Below are 17,131 nucleotides of genomic sequence, written 5' to 3' on the forward strand. Positions count from 1 at the left end.
CAATTTTAAAATTAATGAAAAAATAAATATGTCTTTTTTATTTTTTAGTCAACTATTATTTAGTTTACTGCTTTTTATAAACAAAACAAAAACAAGACGTGCACTTCTACCAAGAAACACAGCATTTGTAGTCTAAGATGGTTTGAAAAGCCGCTCCCTAAATAGGCTTTTATGCAAATTCACACAGCTCGTAAGAAAGCAAACAAATATTTTGAATACTCATCTAATTAACTTCCTGATTAAATTTCCACATAATAACTACGTCTTTCTTCTCTCCATCATGTTCTCTCTCTGTCTCCAGCTCATAGTGGAGAAGACCACAGACTTCCCCTCTGCTGAGTTCTCTCTGGTGGAGGATGTGGCTCTGCACTTCACCTGTTTGATGGACAGGCTGAACGAGCAGCGCCTCTTCCAGCCTGACCTGTGTGACGTCGACATCGTTCTGGTGCGTCAGCACAGCACCTTCCCGGCCCACAAGGGCGTGCTGGCGGCCTACAGCCCATTCTTCCACTCCCTTTTCGCCCAAAGCAAACAGCTGCGGCGGGTGGACCTGTCGCTGGACGCTCTGACCTCGCAGGGCCTGCAGCAAATCCTCAACTTCATCTACACCTCCAAACTGCTGGTGAGCAGCCGCACTGTCCGCGACGTGCTCAACGCCGCTACCCTGCTGCAGATGAGCGACATCGCAGCCTCCTGTCGCGACCTCATAAGCAGCCACTCGCTGAGGACCACCTGTGCAGAGATGGCCAATCAGGAAGGGCTCGGTGGTTGTGACACAGCTGTGTCAGCGTTGCCCCCCAGCCAGCTGTACTCGGAGATCAAACAGGAGTCAGAGCTAGGGAGGGTGTACAAGAGGGATGGCAGCAGCCCGTTCTCTGTGAGGGTGGAAGAGGCAGGAAAGTCGGCCTCCCAGCAGAAGCAGTATTACCAGAAGGAGGAGGGGTCAGGGGGCGGGGCTTCTTTGTGCAAAGTAGAGAGTAATGGAGAGGAGTCAAAGGTCGCAGATGGACACGCCTCCTTCAACAGAGACCAGATCATTGTTGAAGTCAACTTAAACAACCAGACCCTGAACGTGTCAAAGGGGTCAGAGGGCAAATCAGCAACCGCCACAGAGACCGCCACCATCTTTGGTCATTGCCATGACAACGAGGGAGATTCAGAGGACGAGGAGGAAAATGAGGCGGAGAATGATGACACAGTTGGAGAAGAGGATGATGACGACCTGAAGAGGGGGGATTTGCTAGGGCAGAGCAGCGATGAGGAGGACGAGGAGGAAGATGAAGAAGAGGAGGAGAACAGTCTAAACATTCCAGGCCTGGATCAGTCGGCCATGTTGGATCGACCTCGCCGGGGCACCAGAGCCTTCGCCATGGCGGGCACCACCGCCTCCATGCGACAGACGCTCGCAGAGGCCACGTTAGCCAACCAGCGGCAGGGCGGGAAAAGGACGCTGGACACAGAGGGCCTGGGCCAGAAAGTGAGGTTGGAGGAGAAGCAACATTTCCCGTGTAAGAAATGCCCACGTGTGTTTAACAACCGCTGGTACCTGGAGAAACACATGAACGTCACTCACAACCGTATGCAGATCTGTAATAACTGTGGGAAACGCTTCCTGCTGGAGAGCGAGCTCCTGCTGCACCAACAGACCGACTGTGAGAAGAGCATCCAGGTACCATTCAACATAAATATGACTAAATAAGACCCCTTCTCTTTTTAAATCCTGGTTGTGTTCTCCCACAATCTTCTAGTGGCTACTTTAGCAGGAAAATCATTTTATTCCAAAGCAATAGCAAGTTACTCCGTTCAAAATGTTAATATTGAGTTAAACTTCGCAGGGCTTGTTGACCAATAGAAGGCAATCTTGACGGGGCTGACCTTTGAGTCAACATACAAGCTGTATGTTCATGAGAGTCCAATATGGTGGAAGCTACTGTAGTTTATCATACCTGCCGACATTAGGACGTGAGAAAGAGGGAGATTTTCCTGCTGCAGGATCCCCTCTGTGCCTCAATGTTTTGCTTGTGCTTGGCACAGTTAGCATGCTTGCTAACATCATAGTCCCCACCGTGTTCTACGCTAAAGTCCATTCTACACACCTTACAAAATGCATGGTATGTATCAATGTGGCTAGCGGCAATAAAGCGGAATTTCTCACACAAAGTGGGGTTAAATTTGGAGGGGTATATTTTTTCTTTTTTGGGCCCATTTCAGCCATTTTCAGCAGCAAGCTAGGCGGTAGAGAGGTAGCAAGCTGCCTCCAGTTGGGTTGCCAGGTCTTATAACATATCCCACATAGAGGTTGAGAAACACCTTAGTATCAATGTGAAATAGGGAGATAATCGAGAGAAATAACAGATCGGGAGTAAAGCGGGACAGCAGGTTAAAATGAGGGAGACTCCCGCCCAAATCGGGAGTGTTGGCAGGTCTGGTTTATTAGCTGTGTTGTACCCTTAACTTTTATTTAACCCATATTTCAGAATATAAACTGTTTAAAAAAAAGAAATGGTTTGTATGAAGTTCTTATATCAGCTTAATAAATTGTGTAAACTTAGCAACCCAGCTAGCTAAATGAGCTAGTTAGCCAATAAGAAAGCTAATAAGTCTGGCATCTATTTTTCCCTCGTCAGTAAAAGTCATTCAAAACTTTTTGGAATGAAATTATGTAAACTCAGAAGCTATCTAAAGAAAGGGCAGGAAATAGTTAATGGCCCGGCAACATATGAAATAGAAAATAGCTCGTGAAGCTATCTAGCTAGCATACTTAGCTAGCACCAGCTACAGTAGTTCAGCAACTATCCCTGCGAGAAGTCATGACGTTACTAAGCGTTTTGGACAAAGTGTTTTGCACATGGATGACATCTTTTACTGTTTACATGTGCTTCTTGTGCACTGGTAAATGTTAGGTGTATAATGTTTGCAATTAGCTTGCCCCAAGCACCCTGATTGTTGAAGCTAGTTGTGGCTGTATGCAGCTTGTCACAAAGCTCTTCTGACACTCCTTTGGGCAGAAAAATCTTCACTCCCATCTTTTGTATTTTTTAGGGAAGCAAAATTATAAATTGATGTTTTAATTAAGATGTGACTATTTATATTAATATTATTTCCTCTTTAATTAAACAATCTGTGTTAATCTAAATTATCAAAATAAGGTACAATATTCAGTTGAAGATTTAAATCATCTACATTTTAGAGTATTTTTTATATCAATGAGATTAAATGTTATTTCTTGTATTATTTGTGTAATTCTAATTCTATTCTGATTGTGTTGATATTATTTATTATGGAGCAAAAAGCGATCAATGTATTCCTGATTTGTTCCTCACTTCAGACACAAACCTTTGCCTTTTGTTAAAGTAGTATTTAGTCACTAATTAGTATACGCACAGTTGCAATCATGTAAACATATTAAAACAAAGACAGTAATTCAGTCATAATAAACTCTGATATGTCTCAGGACCTCCACTATTATCCTCTCTGCAGTGAGCAGCTGGACTCCTGCTGTGCTTTTTGAAGATCATTTGCGGCTTTAATCTTCTGTCTCTAATTGCTTTTTGCTACAGTGCACGCTCAAGTATCTGTGTAAGCTCACACACCTGGAATGTATTTGCAAAGGCCGTTCCAGATGATGATCTTCTTAATATCTCCCATAACCCAAATAGCTCTGGTAATAACTATATTTTGTCCTTCTCTTCTGCTTTTTTTCTTCCTCAGTGTGTAACATGTGGCAAGGCCTTCAAAAAGCTGTGGTCTTTGCACGAGCACAACAAGATCGTCCACGGCTACGCTGAGAAGAAGTTCTCCTGCGAGATCTGTGAGAAGAAGTTTTACACCATGGCTCATGTGAGGAAGCACATGGTCGGTGAGTGGCGGTGAAATATAAGATGCTGGTTGGCTGCTTTGTTCCCGTTAGGCTTCCTTCTCTACATCCCAATCATTGTTGTGCAGGATTTGTTGTGGGTGTTGCTTTCCTTTTCCACTTTTTGGGAGATAAGCATCTTATTTCCCAGATGGGTTTACCTCATTTCTTGTATACATCCTTGTTTTAGCTGTAAAAGAAAGGTTGTATAAAGTACCATAAGTGCCATTAATCCTTCCTATTTAAGGAGTATTTTTAAAGTTTGATATGCTTATTTCCTACGTGACACATCCATTGTCCTAAGCATTATAAATCTGCAAATAAAAAGCATTCTAGTTGGTGGTATTTTAGGGTAGCAGTTTGCTTTTTTCTCCTCCTGCTGATAAAGAATGCCATAATATTGAATACCATTATCTTGTGCTGTGTTTCTGTGTGCGTTTAGCCCATACGAAGGACATGCCGTTTACCTGTGAGACGTGTGGGAAGTCGTTCAAGCGCAGCATGTCCCTGAAGGTTCACTCTCTGCAGCACTCGGGAGAGAAACCCTTCAAGTGTGAGGTTTGAGCTCCTTTTATACACTGCTACTGCTCTCCCCTTCAGTTTTATTCCAACAGAGAGATCCACCAGTTAAAGATGGTGCTATTGAATTACTGCTGGACTAGACTGACTTACATCTGTTGTACAGACATTAGAGTAGCAAAGACTTGTGTTTCTAACTACACATTAGCTTCATGTAAAATTTGACCTACTGTCATATATTTAGTTGCAGAACTCAACATTTGTAAAACCCATAATACAGTCTTTATTCCACATGAATTTTTTTTTATCTGTTTTATTATAAACTGTTATAATGTGCTTCACAGAAACACAGAGTAGAATCAGATTTGCCACAAGAGACATTTACATCTCTGGGTTTTTACTTGAGTGGATAACTTTCCACCTTCAAAAAAAAAAAGGGAATAAAAGTTCCCTTTTTGTAACCACGATTTTTTCATAATAGTTTGGACTTTGTGTCAAAATGTTCTCTGTGTGTAATTTCAGAACTGCAGCGAGCGCTTCCAGTACAAATACCAGCTGCGTTCCCACATGAGCATCCACATCGGACACAAGCAGTTCATGTGTCAGTGGTGTGGAAAGGACTTCAACATGAAGCAGTATTTTGACGAACACATGAAGACACACACTGGTGGGTCACTTCTTGCACTATTAAATAACAGTACAGCAACATGCTTTTTAAACAAGCAGTCACTGTTTTTATTTCAGCCACTAGGGGGCAGCAGAAAAGCTATAAATATAACAACATATTATCACCTTTAAATATAACCTGTGAAGTCTTGTTTCCATTCAGTTTCAGGTTTAACACATTTTTGAGTCAATTCAATACCCTATAAAACATTTAGTGATAGTGTAAATATTTACAACATACGTCAACATTCATTTTAACCTTTGCCTTTGTTGGTACGTCGCTTTGCTTCTTTACAAATCACTGCCACCAGCTGTCTTTGTGCGTTTTACTGTGAAAAACAAATTGGGGACCCTCTCTAAAAAGACATTACTCAATAGCACAACTAGTGGTTAAAAACCCCTCAGGTTATCTTTAAAGGCTTACTATACGACTTTTATGTCCAGAAGATGTCGCACTTGAGAACCAGCATGAAACCAAAACAAAAGCCATACAGCAGCACCTGCTACTTTCTGCCTGGCCTATTCTGCGGTACCATTTTGCAGACATTTCTAAGTGTTATGCTCCAATTGAACATAATTAGAAAAGAGCAAACAATCAAAATTGGTTGGTAGGCCTGTACAGGCTCATCTAGGCAGAATGCATGTTACAGCTGGAGCTGCAGTAGACGGCAGCCAGCATTGTACTGCTGCGGGCTAACGTTAGCACACTTAATTTTCCTATGCATGTTGCTACAGCCCCCCGCTAGCATGGTTTATTACACAGAATGACCGTGATATGATAACGCTACAGAACACTAAGCAAGCAAGCAAGCAAGCAAGCGTAACATAAACAGCGAGTTAGCTATCCCTAATGTTACTCTAGTACGCGTACATGAACTCGCATGAATTAGGAATGCGGCGCTGTCCCGTCCATGTAAACAAAGAGCTGAGCACAACAAACACAATTTGACTTCACTCTCTTTTTAGGAAGTTATTTTTCAAGGATATATTTACATAGGACATACTTGATTTTGGATATATTAATGTGTAAAATGTTGCATATTAAGCCTTTAAGTTCATATGGTAAACTGGTAAGTAAACGGTTAACTATACACATCCAGCAGACACACAGCAACATAAGCGTTTGTTATTATTTGGAGATGTGTTGCTGGTCACATGATCAATGTTAGTCCAATTCACATGCTCCTTTTTTGCTCTGTTTTGGTCTCCACCAACGGGGAATATCTTGCTCTTTAGCACTTAAATGCACCAGTATGTTTGCAAAAAAGTTGCTAACTCTTGTCTGTCTGCTGTTTGGTCCTGTGTAGGTAGTGAAAAGTGAGTTTGAGGATCATTTTTAGCTAAAAACAACAGTTTGAATACATTGATATGAGAGTGTTAAGACCAAATCAAAACTCATTGCACTCATTACACTCATTTTAATAAATTGATATAAAAACAGATTTTTGTGACGAATGCTGTAAACGTAAAGGTTTATTTTAAGCTTTTTGTGTCCCTCTCTGTGCAGGAGAGAAGCCGTACATCTGTGAGATCTGTGGGAAGAGCTTCACCAGCCGGCCCAACATGAAGCGCCACCGCCGCACCCACACCGGGGAGAAGCCGTACCCCTGCGAGGTCTGCGGCCAGCGCTTCCGCTTCTCCAACATGCTCAAGGCCCACAGGGAGAAATGCTTCCGTGTGAGCAACCCCATGGTTAACGACGGCAACAACCCCCTCGGCCTCGACCTGCCCCTGGGCTCGCCCTCTGTGGACTCTTCCGGTCAGGTGCAGCTGGGGACGGCGCTTCCTGCCACCTCTGTGACCACACCCGCTGCTGCCTCCAGCCCACACCCTCAGCTGTCTCTCCCCCTTCTGCACTCCATGGGGGGGCCTCCAACCCCTCATTTACCCCCACCGCCTCCCCTGTTCTCTGCCGGTAGGATGAACTCCAACAACTAACAAATCTCTGTAGCATCTGAAGCACTTTTGTTACTTTAGTTTTGTTTTTCTTAGAGCTTTTAAGGGGACTCCAGTTACACCTCAGTGACATTTACTCTGAGGGAAAAACAGACTGAAGGCTACATGGAGGCCTCATAGAGAACCATATACACCTACAACAATAAGAAATAATTATTTTTTACTCTGTTAAATACAATAGATAACCTCAGAGTCCAGTTGGACATGTTGTCACCACGCTACTCCTCATGAATCTCACAACTCCGTTTTGGTTTCATTTCTTTCCCCACCGCCGCACCTCTCCAGAGCCTTGCACAATGCGTTGATTGTAGCATCTTTTACAAAGCGGGAGGAAGAGTTTCCTAAAGTTGGTGGTCATTGGTAGATTGGGAACCACACTATGATGAGAAAAAATGTTTTATTTTTCTCTGCCAAGATGTAGCGAGTGGTTCTGGTATGACCCAGCAATAACCAAATGCTGATTTGTCCTTGAGCGTATACATGTATATGGCATTGCCAATAACCAAATCCTGTTAGCTCACTTGCTATAGTTAGATAATGTTATACAGCATTTATAATCGATCCTGCACCTTACATTTAACTCTAGTGATATTTAAAATGTACTCCTACTCGTCTTCATTTTTATAGTCGTGTGATAGTGTGTAATTCGTGGCACGTTATGTCAATTTGTAAGGACGAAGAAAAGATGTGACGCGGGGAGAGTCAGCAGTGCAATTCAGTGTGTGTTGTTCGTGACAATATGTATGTGTGCGTGTTTGTGTGTATGAGATTTGAAGCAGAGATGGTAAATGAGGATCTTTAGATCGACGCTTAAGCTTCCCCGAGTCAGGAGATGGAGTCATAAAATAACCCTCCTCTTTTGCTTATATTAAGCAATCGCGCTCCTTTCCTGTAGATTTGGCTTTGAGACGATATCGCACTTTTCTGTGACTTATTAAAACCTAATGTACTCAGACCTACAGTATATTTGTAGGTTAAAAGTCTAATGTTAATGTTAACCTACGGCTCATTTCCCAACTAAAACCAATCTGTGTAATTAGTTTGCATAACACAAAGAGCGATGGAATAATAATATTCACTAAAAACTGCTTATGAAGCTCATTAAATGTGCACATTTTATCATGATGTATATTGTGAAATCGTAGATTATATTCTAATGCCTAAATCTCTCAAAGAGCACTGACAGTGATTACTGTTGGCACAACAGAGTGCATCACTAAAAGGGCTCTTCACTATTATAAACTAGTTAATTTCCTATCAAAGTTAGAGACCTGCAGTGTTTAACTCCGCTTCCACAATGTGTCTCTATGAGCACTTTCTTTGTCCATTTCTTTGCCTGCTGGAGTAGAACTGCGAGAAAGAATAATCAAGCGCTTATCATTAGAAAGTTCTTCCCTAAAGTAATGGTTTTGGGATTGCACTTATTTAATTCCTTGCCAGGGCTTAAAAATTAAGCTTGATACCACTCTAGAGTGTACATGTTAAATACAAAGCTAGCTAGTGGCTGGTTAGCTTAGCCAAGCAGACTTCAAAATTGACCTAACAAACATTTAAAGCTCACTTATAAATATGTTAAATTTTGTTAATTTTTTACAATAACCAATGTTGACAATTTGTGGTTTAGACTTTGCTTAAGCTAAAGCTAGCTAAAGGCTGGAAACAGTGTAGCTGCTAGCTTGGTCACAAGATACAGCTACCAGTTCATTAAACTTAGCCTGAGTGTATTAGTTCCTTTTGAATAAGAATTGCAGTCTTTTCACTTCCTTTCAGGAACAGATTAAATAAACATATAAATTAATGTTGCTGGTAGGCAGATTTTTGTTGGTTAGAGCCAGGCTAACCGTTTCCCTCCGTTTACAGCCTTAACGCTTAGCTAGGCTAACTGGCTGCTAGCTATAGCTTCATATCTAATACACATATGAGAGTGGTATAAATCTTCTCATGTAACTCTGCAATAAAGCAAAAAAAAAAACCCATTTCCAAAATCAGAATATTCCTTAAATCATATTTCAATCAATTAATAATCCAAAAAGAGTCTCTGTGCACTAAAGATGCACTCCCGCTCACTTAATCTAAAGATAGCCGACTTGTAGTGAAGCATTAACCTGTAAATATTGTTAAGATGTGTTTCTTCCTCGTGATTTATTCCTCATGTTTACATTTGGAGAGTCAGTCGAATGTTGCCCCCATATGTGTCTTGGCTGGTACTACAGAAAGTTGGAATTTGTGGATTATAAGCTTTTGTAAATGTAATAAGCTGTTCATTGTTTTATTTAAACGACAAATTTAAGCACCTTCAGTGTATGTCTTAGCTCACCCAAGTTTCATGTATTTCTTAAACGGCCATGGTTAAATGGTAAGGGCCACATCAGATGTCATTTGATAATGGTACTTTTTTCCTTTTATGTGTCTAACACACGTTTTGTACTTTTGTTTTGCTGCTTTTGTACAGGGTCCAGTTTGAGACTGCCCTTTAAATGAAAAGTCTAGAGCTGTTCAATATATTCTGGCTGTGATAAATCAAATTTACTGCCTTACTGGAGAGTTTAGCTCCAGGGTCAGAGATGCGCTACAATTTAGACATTTTAAGCAGTTTGATGAGGTAACTGCAAACATAATATACCCATCTGGTTTGATCTTTGGTAGATGGGGCCTCTTGTTGTTGACAGACAGAGGACTAAAGGCAAACATAAGGACTGTTGCTCTCTTGTGGCACCTTAGTAAACTGCACCCTAAAAATGTTATACTAAAGAAAGGGGAAAAGCCTCCCTTATGATCATTTATACGGCTAAAAATGTACTTATGTTAAATGTTTCTCCCACTTTACTGTTTTGAAAAGCACTAGCCCAAGAGACAATACTGAGATACTGTGGTTATAGTTTGTCGCCTTATACTTGGAGGGATTTGAATGTGTTTGTGTTAGGGATGATGGTAAAGGAGGAGAGAGATAGTAGTCAATACTACTGATTTATGCACTTTGAATTTGATTGCCACACTAGCCCGTATAGAGGGGAACATGTATGCAGATGCAAGCTGAGATGTGTACTGAAAAATTCCCAAAAGTTTCAACATTTCCAGAAAAATGTAAACCCAAAGGCGTACATTTCTTTTAAATGTATGCTCATAAATGATGAGCACGTGTTTTGTATCTAGAGTGGCAGACCGAGGGCTGACCTGTGTTTTGTTAACTAGAATAAGTTATGTTCTGTGTGTTTTATCCTGCAAACTGAGGGTAACTCGCCTGTCTCTATGATCCGGTCTGGGTGTTTTGCACTGTGCCGCTCTTAATCAAGCATTTGTGACTCTTCCCTGAGGGTGCAAGCAGTGCCACTAGGGCTATTTCTAATTGGTTTCTTCTCTGATCACTATTAGAGAAGCTAGATTTAGGTCTTCACAGTTCGTTCTTATGTAAAGGTTAACGTATGTGACTGTTGTATTTGATGCCATGAGAAAATCAGTTGCCAAATTGAGAAATGGAAAAGATGTTGATGATTGTGAGCACTTTATTCTCCAGTTCAGCTAGCACGGTTTGAAGGCTGATGGGTTGCAGTTATTTGAGTTTAAATCTGCTGTCGGCATGTGTGTTTTGTTTTTTATATATTTCCACGGCGAAATTACAAAAATGCAGTCTCTGTCAGAAGTGTGTCCTTGGCAGGTGTTTGGTCCCTTGTTCAGACCCTGCAAATCAGTCCAGCTGTAATTACCTGCTTGGATCAGAGTGAAATAGAATACTAGAATGTACGTAAGTTATGGGCTTCCAAACCAGTGTAGTGTAGTATCAATCAATTGCTGTTATGATGGATCAGGCTGCTTTGGCTACAAATGTCTAAATTCTCTCTAGCAAGCAGAATTAAGCGTCTTCCCTAAATCCAGCAGTACACAGAACCTGTGACATCATTCGAATGATGTAAAAACACTTAATGTACCTGTACATTGAACTTTTATCACAGACAGATATTTATAAGCCAGGATTTTTCCCCAATCCTAAAAAGAATATAACGTCTTTTTAAGAGTAAACTTTTTCATGTTATATTTTAACATTGAATGGCAGTAAAGCTCTAGAAACTGAGAAGGGAAATTTTGCACAGTGTTTAGAGTTTATATTGTAGGCAAGGAGGTCTTTTAATTAGACCAATTCTCCTCTCCTAGCAGCCAAAGGTCTGAATTAGTTTAAGCGAAGGTGGACCTGCCCTTGTCCTTATATGAGGGTCTGTCAGTGATTAAGTGGCACCACAGTGACGGTGCATTCTGCATTGCACCCAAGGCAAATGTTTGTCACATAATGAAGCATTCAGCATAGCAGCAGAACTCATTTGCTCATGGGATTGCCAATTTGGGCCTCATCTGGGACTTGTAGTTTTGGGTTTGGCTGCCAGAGTCTAAGTGTGTGGCCTTCAGCTTCAAGAAAAGCGTTGGGAATATTGTGATGTGATTAAGAAGCAATTAAAGTTCCATGACATGATATTGGAGAGAAAGCTTTGTATGTAGGAATTTGAAATGTGTTACTCTTTTGAGGATGGAAAAAAGTCTCTTATTTTTAAGCGATGGTGCAATTTCAACTTCTTGTTTTTTTAGCTAACTATGATTTGAGTGCAAATTTATGGAGCTCCAAAACCAACACAAGGTTATCAAAAGAGTCAAAAATGTAACTGATTACATGAAAAGATAATATTGTTTGATAATATTCAAAAGGAAAATGACACTTGGTTTCAGCCCTAGTAAAAAAAAAAAAAAGTTTATACTTTTTCTTTAACCTCCATCAAATGAAGACTCTTTTGAAGAAAAATACCAATTAGATGAAATTACAAAAACTTCTACAAAAGGTAAAGGATACCATACAGTAATAAAGTCTGAGACTTGCTATCATTGTGGTCTGTGACGATGACAAAAGACATGCTCTAAGATAGAAGCATTATTAGCTAGCAAATGCTTATTAGCTTCAGCTAGCTAACTTTGTTTAGCATGCCGGCTTAAATGCTTCATCTACTGAACAAGAGTATAGAAAGACTACAGTGATAAGAAATTAGTATGCATTAGAGTATATGGACAATTGACATTATGTGTACTTGCTGGTGTTAGACAAATTAGCTTCTGCTAGGTAGCTAGCTGTCTATCAAGGCTTGTGCTCAGTCTGTTAAGCTACCAGTGTTTTGAGTTAAGCTAGCTAGCCACAGAGCGCTCCAAATCTGTCTAACAAACTCTGAACCAGTCAATAATCTGGATATGCCACCAAATACATGAGGAAAACTGGAAATGTGAAGAAAATAGGAAATATAATGTATACGAATTTGATTTATACATCTGTCAACTGATTGGTTTTACAGTTAATAGCTTTTCTTCCCAACGGAAATGAGGTTAATGTAAAATATAAATGTATACGTCATTTAAGCTTTTCAGCAGTTCAGTTGTATTTTTGACTCTATGATAATTTATGTTTTGTCAGTTTCTGGCTTCCATCAAAACAGAACTTAAAAATAAGAAACAAGTGCTGTTGGTTACCTTGCATGTGATACAGTATGTGATGAAAACCATAAGCACCTATGCCATTGTCAATTTAAAGCTGTATTATCCACGAACCCTCTACATTTCCCATACTGACTCATACTGCAGTTGTGTTAAAGAAATCATAACGTGTACTGTTATTTGCTGATTCTCTACTTTATAATGTAAACACTATGTCTTAGTTAACTCTGGTGTACAAAGACCATGTGTAGGCAGTAGTTGTCAAGTTCAGCTATATTAAAATACTAAAAACCGAACAAGGACGATAGTGTCTAGAGGTGCTAATAACATTAGACTGTATTTTCTGTCTTTTATTGTATTATTGACTAGTGTTTACTGTCTGTAACACAACAGAGCGTAATGACATAATTTCAATATTAAACAGTATAGATATATTATTGCAAATAGACATGTGTGCTGTGTTTTTTTAATTGTATTACGTTCCAGTCAGGCTCTTTAAAGCTTTACGACTTTGCTGCCATGTGTTGGGAAATGCACAACTGTAGCCAACAACATGATGATCGAGTCAGTTTTTGTTATTAAACATGTCAGTTTTATTCCATACAGTGCAAAAAGTGTCAACAAGCTACAGATTGTTTACAGTTTTTAAATCTCAATTAGATTCACTTAAACACACATATATAAAAATCATAACGTTCAGCCAGAATTACATTTAGATACATCATTACAACGTGAATAGCAAAAACAAAACTGGTCACCAAACACACTAAGCTGATTGATAACACCTCCTCTGATGTTAGATGTCTCTGTGACGCTGAGCTAACCTACTGTTGAAAGTTTTTACATCTTGGTGAGTCGCAGGGTGTTGAGGCGGACCCCCAGGATGGTGGCCCCCGAGGCGTACTGGATCTCTCTGAGGACCCCGTTCCACTTCTTCTCTGTCTCGTCATACCTGAGGAGGGTAACACGCTTTGCTCATGAAAGGTAAAACTCAGACACAATCATTTCTGTAAGTACTTTAGAAAACCAGCTGTAATAAGACTTCCTGTTTTACTTTCTAATAACACATGAAGAAGAAGGACTTTATAGATATAAGCCCTAATAAGAGCTAAAAAGAAAGTCATGGGAGATCTATGGATGAATAAGTGAGACAGAATGAAATGTGTGTTATTATGACCCACCTCCAGATGTCGTTCATCTCTTTAGGAACGATCTCTTCGCTGTCCTCCAAAGGCATCATGGCGAAGCCTCCTACAGCGTACAACGTGCCGACCAGAGACACCAAGTTGAGAGAGCTACGCTCCTGAGGAAACCCTCCAATATCGGACCACCTGAAAAATGTAAATCACGCACACACAAACACACACACAAGGTACAGGTTAATAAGGTGTTAAACAAAACGATTAAAGAAATTCAGAAGCTCAATTCAGAAATGTATATTTGGGCATCTCAGTCAAAATGTTAAGCTAATTAAACGTTTAAAGAAACGCTGTCACTTTCTTTCTCTATGGAAGCTTAGAACAGCCATTAATTCATGTTTTTTTCACCTTGAGATCACAAGTGAATATTTTTGTTAACTTGAGAAAATTAGCCGTTACATCTGGAGACAACGAGATAATGAAACAGTTATCATGAGAAAACAAACGGTTCTTTCCTCCTATAATGTATAATGTATAATAAGATCAGAATTGTGCCATTATCTCGGAAAATCAGCTTTTTGTTTTCTCGACATAACTTACTTGTTGGTAGCGATATCGTACACCTCCATAGTATCCGTCAGCCCCGTGTCGGTGACTCCTGCTGCCACGTATATTTTGTCCTTATGAACGGTGGCTCCGAACAAAGAGCGTGCGACCTTCATGGGTGCGAGCTCCTTCCACTCGAACCTCTTGGCGTCGTATGCGCACATCGCCTTCAAACAATTCCTTTGAAAAGAGAGACGATACATGTAACACCTGCCATTTCCTACTGGAGTCATTATATGACTTTTGCTCAGTAAAATACACTGATTAAAGTTATTGTTACACTTGATCCCCCTTAATACTCACTTGTCGTCTCCTTTTCCTCCAATCACATAAACAACATCATTGTGGGATATTGTTTGATGTCCATAGACTTGGTAAGGAATTGGCTCTGATTCACCCCATTTAAAAGATCTGTAAATGAGACACCACCGGAAAAGGTATTAATTTCTCTTACTTCACCGCCCACTCTTCAGATTAGTTACATTTACTTGTACTCACTGTCTGTCATAGACCAAAACAGAGTCCAGTGTTTGCTCCTGCTCCTTCAGTTCCCTCCCGCCCAAAACAAAGATGGAGTTCTCGGCCTCGGCCAGCCCAAACAGGAAGCGGGGAGACGGGAGGGGAGGCATCCCCACCCAATCAGCACCCACCGGGTCATACTGAGGTCACAGGGGTCAAACATTTGTGAATGGGTTACGTTAACACCCCCTGAAGTACAACTACTGAGGCACATGCCAATAAACACTAACAACACCAACTTTTTTTTACACTTTATGACACAATCAGATATAGACTGTAAGATTTGTCATCTTTCCTACCTGCAGGAAATACGAGCACAGCGGTTCCTCTTTGTTCTGCTCGTCAAAGAAAAATCCTCCTGCCACAAAGATCTGGTTCTCCTTGGTCACCAGGCTGGCGTGGTTCTTTGGGATCTGAGTGGAAAGCGATGCTACAAAGCAGTCGTTCCCTGACGGATCGTAGGCCACTGCGCCCGTATCGTTCACCATCAGAATCAAGTTCCTGACAAACATCCCGAATCGCAGGTTATCGTTCAGGATGCCTGGGAGAAGACCTTCTTCTTCCTCTTCTTCCTCATTCTCTCCATCCTTCTCCGCCTCGCCGTCTTCTGTTTTGCTTTTGCTTTTCTTAACCTCCGGAAATTTCCCAGCGTGAGCATCCTTAACCAGCTGGACTTTCTGCTGCAGCTCTGGATTTAAAGAGATCAGTTTGTTTGTCTCCACTTTCTCCTTAAAGAAATCCTTGCTGACTAGACGCAAGCGAACGCAATCCAGCAAACCTGGCAGCTCTTTCTCTCTGCTCTCAGCGTCCCGGGACACCCAGTTCATCAACGCCTCGAACACCGCCTCCTCCGTCTCTACGTTCAGATTGTCGTTTGCCAAAATGGCTGCCAGTTCGCTTGGGAGCAGCTGCAGGAAGTCCTCGTCTCTGCAGATGAGCTGGAAGCGCTCGCATGCGTAGTTTCGAGCCGAGACGGCCAGCCTGGAGCAGTCCAACATCAAACCGAGTCTGAAGATAGCCAGGCAGTTGCTTAAGCTCAGGCGCTTTTGTAGGAAAGACACACAAACAGTGAAAATCGAAGGGATCTGGTACACGTTAGCCACAGCGAAGATGTCCTGGACGTTCTGCTCCGTCACGTTGATTTTGGAGGTGTACAGGTACTTCAGGATCAGCCCCATGACGCCCGGCTCCACATCCTCCAAGACGATCTCTCTCTTCTTGCTCTCATCTAAATCCGACAGGAAGATGGAGCGGAAGAAGGAGCTGCAGGCACACAGGACCAGCCGATGGCAGGGGAACTCCTTGTCTTTGATCTTCAGCGTACAGTCGACCAGCTTGTCGTTCTCCAGCAGCTCGTACAGGCCGTCCTGGAGCAGCGTCTGCTGGTACATCCGGGGTTCGTCCATGGGGTTTATCGGCAGAGCCATCGTTCCTGGCAGGTAGGAGCCTTTCAGGGGCTTCAAATCAAACAAAAGTGGATCTTCTGTATGGCAGAAGCCAGCCACAAGCCTGGAAAGAGGATTCAGAAGCTGTCAGCCCCTCACCAGCTGAACCCCGGGACGGCCCACTTCCTCAGCTGTCCTGACCCTTCAACTGAGCTCCAACTGGTGGGCTATTTATAGTCCGTGTGGAGCTATGGGCTTCATTCTGGAACATGTAACATTATATCCACGCTTCAGTCCCAAGCCCACTCCCCAGGACCGTCCACCCACCCTCTGACAGCTGACACATTGCTTCATGGGAAATATGTCCAGCCTGAGTCATGGGGGAAGATGGGGCAGATAGAGTATGAGGCTGCCCCCTGGGGGGTCTCTGTGACTCAGTCATTATAGTGACAGTGTCACTCTGTTAATCTTACTAAATTTACATGATTGTATTTTAAAACATTAGTCATTAGTAAAAGACTTTCGGGAGAATGTCACGACTTAAAGCTTTGTGAGGAGTTTTTATCTGGTTATGAAACAGACTGAAATTAATTCTGATGACTCTGTATGAGCCACAAAAGCAAACCAGACCATCAGCGATTATTTATAGTTATTTTTAATGCCTGAAACTGCTGGTGGGGGGGAAGGTATCAGATGAAGCGATTAACTGCAAGCTGCCTTTGTTTATATTTTCCAGGGTAAAAATTTAAAGCGAGTGACTGTTGAAGTAAGCAGGATGAGATTTTTTGTTAAAAACCACCACTTTAACATCAGTAACCCTAACCCAAAATCAGCAGAGATAAGAGGTACAGCTTTGTCCACAGGGGGCGCCAAAGTCAACACAAACCAAAAGTTCCTCACGGGAGCTTTAAAAGTATCTAAATTAAGGGCGAAGTCTGATGATATTTTATATTTTCTTTTTGTCAACTAAGCCCTTTAAAGTACCCCCCCCCCCCAAAAAAAAACTTAATTGACAATACGCT

The 17,131-nt window shown here is 41.5% G+C and overlaps 2 protein-coding genes across 2 annotated transcripts; one reads left to right on the forward strand and one right to left on the reverse strand.

The window, feature by feature from the left end:
• Nucleotides 1-366: 366 nt before the first annotated feature.
• On the forward strand, nucleotides 367-8,601 carry zbtb47b (zinc finger and BTB domain containing 47b). The gene is made up of 5 exons (XM_069667563.1): nucleotides 367-1,669; nucleotides 3,712-3,859; nucleotides 4,299-4,414; nucleotides 4,898-5,042; nucleotides 6,549-8,601. Exons 1-5 carry the CDS (start codon nucleotides 383-385, stop codon nucleotides 6,977-6,979), a joined length of 2,127 nt encoding a protein of 708 aa, XP_069523664.1. The 5' UTR covers nucleotides 367-382; the 3' UTR covers nucleotides 6,980-8,601.
• A 4,451-nt stretch (nucleotides 8,602-13,052) lies between these two features.
• On the reverse strand, nucleotides 13,053-16,223 carry klhl40b (kelch-like family member 40b). The gene is made up of 6 exons (XM_069667223.1): nucleotides 15,024-16,223; nucleotides 14,704-14,864; nucleotides 14,509-14,616; nucleotides 14,200-14,385; nucleotides 13,642-13,791; nucleotides 13,053-13,412 (listed from the first exon to the last, which is right to left on the reverse strand). Exons 1-6 carry the CDS (start codon nucleotides 16,149-16,151, stop codon nucleotides 13,301-13,303), a joined length of 1,845 nt encoding a protein of 614 aa, XP_069523324.1. The 5' UTR covers nucleotides 16,152-16,223; the 3' UTR covers nucleotides 13,053-13,300.
• Nucleotides 16,224-17,131: the final 908 nt, after the last annotated feature.

This window comes from Semicossyphus pulcher, unplaced genomic scaffold, assembly GCF_022749685.1.
Source record: "Semicossyphus pulcher isolate SPU_LCO1_2020_fin unplaced genomic scaffold, fSemPul1.0.p SCAF_18, whole genome shotgun sequence".
Classification (NCBI taxonomy): Eukaryota; Metazoa; Chordata; class Actinopteri; order Labriformes; family Labridae; genus Semicossyphus; species Semicossyphus pulcher.

Bases quoted from the DNA above. Each gene is read 5' to 3' on its own strand.
- zbtb47b (XM_069667563.1), top strand. From the start codon at position 383: ATGGACAGGCTGAACGAGCAGCGCCTCTTCCAGCCTGACCTGTGTGAC. The intron at 3,860-4,298 runs GTGAGTGGCGGT...GTGTGCGTTTAG, and splicing joins TGTGAGGAAGCACATGGTCG to CCCATACGAAGGACATGCCG. The intron at 4,415-4,897 runs GTTTGAGCTCCT...GTGTAATTTCAG, and splicing joins AGAAACCCTTCAAGTGTGAG to AACTGCAGCGAGCGCTTCCA.
- klhl40b (XM_069667223.1), bottom strand. From the start codon at position 16,151: ATGGCTCTGCCGATAAACCCCATGGACGAACCCCGGATGTACCAGCAG. The intron at 14,865-15,023 runs GTAGGAAAGATG...CTGTGACCTCAG, and splicing joins TGTGCTCGTATTTCCTGCAG to TATGACCCGGTGGGTGCTGA. The intron at 14,386-14,508 runs GTGAGTATTAAG...CTCTTTTCAAAG, and splicing joins GGAGGAAAAGGAGACGACAA to GAATTGTTTGAAGGCGATGT.